Source organism: Primulina huaijiensis, chromosome 11 (assembly GCF_012295235.1).
Source record: "Primulina huaijiensis isolate GDHJ02 chromosome 11, ASM1229523v2, whole genome shotgun sequence".
Lineage (NCBI taxonomy): Eukaryota > Viridiplantae > Streptophyta > Magnoliopsida > Lamiales > Gesneriaceae > Primulina > Primulina huaijiensis.
Window position 1 is genome coordinate 13,328,044 of NC_133316.1, and position 7,918 is coordinate 13,335,961.

General features: G+C 34.3%; 1 protein-coding gene across 1 annotated transcript; it reads right to left on the reverse strand.

Annotated features, from left to right (window-relative positions):
• Positions 1-2,203: 2,203 nt before the first annotated feature.
• Positions 2,204-7,524, reverse strand: LOC140988549 (uncharacterized oxidoreductase At1g06690, chloroplastic). The gene is made up of 10 exons (XM_073457551.1): positions 7,141-7,524; positions 5,273-5,364; positions 5,141-5,181; positions 4,877-5,041; positions 4,756-4,778; positions 4,571-4,642; positions 4,035-4,202; positions 3,075-3,157; positions 2,932-2,994; positions 2,204-2,516 (listed from the first exon to the last, which is right to left on the reverse strand). Exons 1-10 carry the CDS (start codon positions 7,346-7,348, stop codon positions 2,331-2,333), a joined length of 1,101 nt encoding a protein of 366 aa, XP_073313652.1. The 5' UTR covers positions 7,349-7,524; the 3' UTR covers positions 2,204-2,330.
• Between the last annotated feature and the right edge of the window lie 394 nt (positions 7,525-7,918).

The following is a 7,918-nucleotide window of genomic DNA, read 5'->3' on the forward strand; positions in this document are numbered from 1 at the left end:
TTGAGCCAATAGAGGATCAGTTTCAGCAAAGCACCCCTCAACAAAGGCTACAGACTACCGATATCAAAATAACAAAAATTTTCATAAGAAATATAGATTACAAGACAAGAACAACAGTGGATTACAGCATAATAGGTTACATTTTGTGAAGAATAATGTCAAATCTTCTATTGAACACACCCCTCAAGTTACCCGAAGCACAAGACCCTTTAGGGTAGTAAAAATGTGGGTTCCTAAGGGACTAGTCAAGTTCGGACCTAAATAGATTGGGTATCAATTACTAAATTTTGTGTTTGAAGGGAAGCAAGAGCTCTACTAATACCAAAATATCAACCTGGTACCCAGATATTGGATGCTCTAGACACATGACTGATCAATCAAAAATACTTACAGAAGTCATCAGATGTAGCGGACCAAAGATTACTTTGGGTGACAACTCAAAAGATAAAATCGTGTGTAAGAGTAAGATTATCCATGGAAATATTGTCATTAATGATTTATTATTTTTGAAAATTTGTGCTATAACCTGATTAGCATTAGTCAATTATACAATAATGATTATTTAGTAGAATTTCAAAAGCACGCATGCACAATTAAGGATACTGATTTTAATGTTTTGTTGCAAGGAATAAGAAATGGAAATACCTATAAAATTAATTGGGAATTTGCTCAACCTGCTAATCCTATTTGTTTTATTGCATCATCTTCCGATAAACAGTTGCTATGACATAAAAGCCTGAATCATTTAAATTTCAGATTGATTAATAATCTTCTAATAAACACTGGCTATGACATAAACACCTGAATCATTTTTCATTATTGATGATTTATCTAGATTTTGTTAATATTTTTGAGTGCTAAGGTTCGTAAATGTTCTCAACTAATTAAATTCTTTAAACGCATGGAAAATAAAAAATCAGTTTCAGTAGCTAAGATCAAAGTCATTGTGGTGCTGAATTCACTAACAAAGCCCTTGCGATATATCTGTCAAAGAAAGGAATTCAGCGTGAGTATTCAGTAACAAGAACTCCTCAGCAAAATAAAGTTGTTGAACGAAGAAACAGAACACTGAAGGAAGCATCACGAACAATGCTTGCGGAATCTGGAATCTCACAAAGGTTTTGTGCAGTATCAGTGAATGCTGCCTGTTATAATCAGAACGATATCTGTATCAGTTTCTAATTAACCGTGAATTTGTCATTGGATCAGTAGACAAGACTCTATTCAATTTTTATAAAAATTATCACATCTTACTCGTACAATTTATGTGGATAACATTATTTTTGGATCTGCTAATCCAAAGTTGTGCGATAAATTTTCTAAGTTAATGTAGGGCAAATTTTATGTGAGCATGATGAGAAAACTGACATTTTTCTTAGACTTACAAGTCAAACAACTGGAAGATGGTATCTTCATTAATCCAGATAAGTATACCAAGAAGCTACTGAAAAAGTTTGTTTGGAAACATATTCTACAGCAGCGACTCCAATGAGTTCATTAACCAATCAGTAGAGGTAGCTCGGTATCGATGTCTTATTAGATTACAACTTTATTTAACTGCTAGTAGACCAGGTATAATGTTTTCAGTTTGTATGTGTGCTAGATATCAAACTGAAGAACCTAAGCAAAGCAATCACATATTATTACTACTAAACGGATACTAGAATATTTAAAAGGGACTCAGTGGATGATGACTAGTCATTATATTTGTCGACCGGTGAATAATGTATCTAGTGTGACATGAAGTTTAATTCTAGTCAAGGGAACATATATTTGGTACGAGTTGTTGATATGAATGTGTATTTAGTTGTTACATTGATTTGAACTATTAATGAACTGATACATATAGATACATTTGATTATTATTATTGATTTCGCGAAATAGATGCTTGTATCACTTGAATAATGATCGGATTTAATTTATAAAATCGTGATTTGAGTTGATAAATGACTTATAGTTTTTCGTGAGATACTTACAATTTTTCTAGTGTATGTATATGTTTGATTATGAACCAACTGGGCATCAACTCACCTTTTATGAGATTTGTTTTTTAGTGTGTGTCGTTGCAAAAAGAAAGCCAAGATAGATGATCTTTTGTACGTACCAAGTGTTTAGTATAATTGATGATACTAAGAATTTGTTAGTACTTCATATTCTGAACACCGTTTATAATAGCTAAGTAGCATACAACTACATTTCACATAGACTAACAGTTTCAAGAATTTTATCCATATGATAGATAGCTTGAATGTATAGACAATGAATGTCAAAATAAAATTACTCTTAAACAAGTAAAGAATATTAGTTTGAAAAATATTACTATACAAATTTAAAACTTCTCAAGTGGGAATCCGATGACTGGTTTTATTTCTGACGCCATGGATCGTAGCTCCTCCATCTCGTCTTGACCAAGACTCCACCCCAAGGCACCAGCAAACTCTTTAACCTGCTCGGCATTTCTGGCTCCTGGGATCGGAACCACATTCTCCTGGCCGATCAACCAGTTTAGGACCACCTAAACGAAACAAACATCGTTATGATCAGTTAGATGTCTACACATAATAAATAGCGAGTTGTTTTTTATATATATATGTATATATATCACTGTTCATTTTCATGCACTGTCACATTAAATTTCTGAACTACTTGGCTATGGGGGGGTTCATAATAGGAAAACGAAACACGTGAAATTGACCTTCAGATATTTGTCTCAATAATGTAACACTGGACCGCTAATCACAAAGAGATGAAATTTTATTTTCTTTTAGTTTTCTGGGCAGAATTTTTTTACCATAAAAAAACAAGGGAAGTAAGATTTTGCACGCTTAAATTCTAAGTGAGCAAATAGTCCATAAAAAGTGTATTGAACAAATCTTGCGTTGTAGATCAAAATACCATTAAGGGACTGATATCAAGCCACAAATACAGACCTGTGTTGAAGTTTTCCCATAGCTTTGTCCAATCTCCTTTATTCGAGTTATTAAAGGTTGAAGCTGCAAATAACAAATGTATAACGAGAAATTTAGAGGTAAATTTAGATTAAAATTGATTTTCATACACTGACAATGCTTACTTTGGTCAGAAATTCCCGGGTGTAAATCCGTCCTCTGGGACCAGATGGAATGTTATTTGGAGTATACTTCCCTGTCAGAGCACCTGAATATCCCAGAACTCGAGATTATCATATAATTTTGAGGCTAAGCTAACAATCAGAGAGCAAAAATAATAGAATTAGCAGAATAAGAGTGAAACTGAAAATCTTCACCGCATCTAGGCGGAGGGAATATAGGAATAAGAACAAGAACAAGCAAGAAATACAACTACTATTTCCAAAAGAATGAGCTTGCACGACTGTAGCTTACAAGTTTACCATTCAGAGGTATTTGTTGATAAAATTGATGGTCTTTTAGTAATGTTTGCAATAAAAATACCGGCAATAAATACCTACTGCATTGCAGAATAACATTCCAGGAGATATGCTCACGATGTTTTTTCAGTCACTTTTGCAAGAATTTGTCACCCCATGTAACATTAACCACCAGAAAGTACGAAACGTGAAAGGAAATTGAACTCAAGTCACCAAACAAATTATCATCTAGGCTAAGTCAGAGTTAGGATGTTCAGATCCATCAAATTATGCCCAGTAAATGAGTTACTTCATCAAAGGCAATTAGAAAAATCAATTCCCGACATAGTGGTCAATATTCCAGAAGTAAATGACAAATGATGAAAAGTGATGCATCAGGTTCCATGGCTTTGATTTCTGGGATGAAACATGGAACAGATTTTTATGCGGCCCACATTGTTCTCATGTCTTCAACTATAGAAATTCTGCATTTGAATCACAAGGACGTTCCAGTTTAAGGAACAAAACTAAACCACTAAAAGAGTGTGGATTTAGTCGAAAGAGTGTGGATTTAGTCGAACAATATATGAATTTCAATGTTTACCAATGTTGAATATTCATGCATGAAAAAGGTAATAAAATGCGCATTGTCAAGAAAATCTTGAGAAGAAGGGATCGACACTCCACCTTGAGCAATTGGTGAATATGCAATTAAGGTAATCCCAAGTTCATCACATGCAGCTTTAACACCATTTTCCTCTGGGAGTCTGTATATGAGACTGTAGTTAACTTGGTTTGAAGCAAGAGGAATGCCTCTCTTTTTGAGTTGATTATAGGCATCCCGGAGGCGTTTCTCTGACCAGAATGACTCGAGTAATCAGATTTCATGAATCAGGTGAAAGAATAAACAGCAAACTCATCCAAGAACTCAATTGTTACAGAATAATCTACTAAATGGCAGTGAACTCTATTGACGATAAAGACAACATGACTAGCAAAAAGCAAGATCCAAACATTAATTCAGGGATATCTTGTGTGGCCTAGAGGCCAGAACAACAATTCTTCAAAAAAGAGTCAAATAGTGGCGAAGCTATTCTCTGTTATTTTTGAACCTGACACAAACATAAAAGAATTTATGCAAAACAAGACACAGAGAATGGCATTATAAGGAGGTTTCTCTAAAGATTGGAGATGGTGATTTGACACAATTGATGTTAATGTACCAGTATAGTTGGATACACCAACAGCCTTCACAAGACCCTGCTCCACTGCATCCGCCAGACCATCAATATATCCTGGAAAATGGATACCGATTTTCTAAGCTCCACTTGTTTATTAAATATGCATACGTTCAAATTAAGTGATTAGATTGATCTTCAATGAAAAGAATAGTGTAGTTATTAACAACCTTCATTTCCCCATATTCCTGGCCTGAAATTTTGTAAAAACATAATGATCAATATGCATAAATATATATATGCTATGAAATATGGGGAATACATGAATTTGGAAGGGCTAAAGTTGAAAACCAGTGAAGCTGGTAGACGTCCACTGAAGGCATTCCGAGACGACATAAAGAATCTTTCAAGGCAGAAATAACACTCTGGCGACCAAGTCTCCAAGGCAAAGCTGCATATTTGGTCGCAATCGTAACCTCCAAATCAGGCTCTCTTTCTTTCCGTTCCTTGATGAATCTTATCAAACATGGAAAACCCAATCACAAATGGAAACAATAAAGGAAAAGCAGCCAACTTTTGAATTTCAAACCAACTCATAAAAGAGTTAGAACATACCTACCAAGCAGGGTTTCAGAATTTATTGCACCCAATGCCATCTGCATGCACAGAAAACATAGTGTATTTTGGAGATTATGTGTGCTCGACGAATGAATAAAAACAGCAATTATATGCAAACAAATTTCATACCCTTGAGCCATAAACCTCAGCAGTATCAATGAATGTTATACCGTAGTCGAGGCTGGCTTCAAAAGCAGCTTTGGCATCTTTCATTTTCCGGTCTATTTTTGCCACAGAATCATAAGAACCATCACATACATGACTAATTAGAATTTATGGTCAAACACCGACATGGAATTGAAACCACATGTATCTGACCAAGGTAATGAAAAAAAACAAGGCTAAAAATTATTATAAAATCATTTCAAGGCAAAAAATTGAAAGAGGGCCTGTATCCAGTGGAAAAAAACTACAAAGACTAAGCACTTTAAAATATGACTTAGTGAATATGTGGTGGAATGGGGATTGAAATTGACAGAAAAGGGACATGCTCAATGTAGAAAATGTTACTGTTATTGGAACCCCAAGGAATGCATATAACTTTTGGGTTTAATAGTTTGCCACTGAAATCCAATAAACAATAATTATAAGGAAGTAATCTCCAGTGTAAAAAAAAAAAAAGATATCATTCTTCTAAATACAAACCTAAGAAAAATTAGTAATATGACAGCATTGCCAAAGTAAAGGGCGTTACAGCGGCAGGGTTCAATGAGTTAACACTGATCATGTACTGAGCTGTGAGGATATGTTGCTGGTAATGTCCTTTACTTCGGCAATGCTGTCATGTTACTAATTTTTCTTAAGTTATGTTACTGGTAATGCATGGAAAATTCAAACAAATTTAGTAATCGATTAGGGGGGATCATGGTTTTCTTTATTTTAGGTTATGGTTTTCTTTATTTAGGATTCTTAAATATCGTTACATTTGAATAAAAAGATTTGGAATTATTAAATCTCTAGGATTCTTATGGATTTGATTTCCAATTTAATCTTGTAAGCCCTATTATTTAAAGGGCAGAATTAATAAGAATAAAAGGATCGTAAAAGAATTATTTACAATCTTGTGGTACGAGATATTACGTTCCCTCTGGACGAGCCTCAAACCCAAGAGATCAAAATGTTTTCTCCTAACGAGCCTCCAATTCATGACAAACCGCCTCATGATGCGATCCACACTTTGTGACCATAACAGATCATTCCAAAAAAAATTGGCGATAGGAAAAACACAATCTATATAGGAATGAATTCAGTTAGGCTGCATTTTGCTCGACGGATTCGGAGTTGACTAGGAATTAGAGATGAAACTTTACAAAAATTCAATGGATTTTAAATGACAAGTTTTATAGGGATACAAATGCAATCAAAGACAAACTAAATGTATATTGAATTTGGAGATGAATTTTAAAATTTCAACATAGAGATTACATCTCAGAAAAGTAATGCACCAAATTAATGGAAACTTATCCTCATAATCAAGGATCAAACTCATCAAGCAAAGCAAACATAAAATCAACTAGCATGTGCCCTTCTTCCAATACAGTCTCAACGAATTATTACACAAGTTCCATACATAACAACCAACAAAATCATTTATCCTTTACTTGGATACAACGTAGAAGCTGATTCTTGATAGATATATGCCAGCTACTTTTACAGGATCAAATAGTGGTATCCGTCAATAAAGAAATTGTAAATACCATATCAGACAGGGCCAATGGTTGTACTTTGGTCGTACCGAATACCATTTGAGCTACATTTAAATTTTTAACCAGTATTGAAAAAGTTCTGTTGAAAACAATTAAATAAAAGTTAAAAATGTGACATTTCTACTTTCGTATATGTAGAACATTTGAAGATGCTAATAATGAAGGATATACCAGCACTAACAACAAAGAAAAAGGTTATTTTATCAGCTTTAAACATGAATTAAAAAAACAAGAAAACAGAAATAAATGAATGCTAACGCAAATAGCAAGAAAAGAAATAGAAGAAACTACCATCCCAATCAAAGCTATTCCAATAGCTGGTGTCTCCCCACGACCAAGCTCCAATCCCAAGCTTGCTCACCTTCAATTCCGAACCCCCCAGCCTCGTCTTTTCCACCTCCGCAACTTTTACATCCACGCCAACTTCCACCGCTAGGACTGGAGGAACCTTACTCCCGCTAAATGCAGGAAAGCAAGCACTACTTAAATGAAAAGCCATACTTATTACGAAACCAATATCGACTCCAGCTCTATTTCGTGAAAAATTCCAAAGTTGCAGAGGAATTTGAATATTGGGTCGGTTAATTCATCAGCAAAATGGCGCAATTGTTGTTGTGGAAATGAATTCTTGGAGATATGGTGGAGCATTTGTACACGTATGATATAACGTATTTCATTGTGCTGGCATTGATTTTGTACGTTTTTGCTTCAATCAAAAAAATATAATGTTTCCTAAAAAAAAGTAGAGAGAATATATTAGGGGCGTCAATCGGGGCGGGTTTCGGGTTAACCCGGGAATTTTTTTCGACCCGAATCCGAAACAACCTGAAAACCCCCAATTTTGTGAAACAGATATTCTATATAGGTCATCCACCAAAAAATATTATTTTTTATGTCAAATATATTAATTTTTATTGTAAATATTGACAGAATTGATCTGTCTCACGAATAAAGATCCGTGAATACCTACTCTTGTTGCAGATAGATTTTGAATTCTAATATTGCAAATGTAAAATTTTTTTTTGTCTATTTAAAGGTTGAGTATTAATGTTAAAGTACGAGTGTAAAT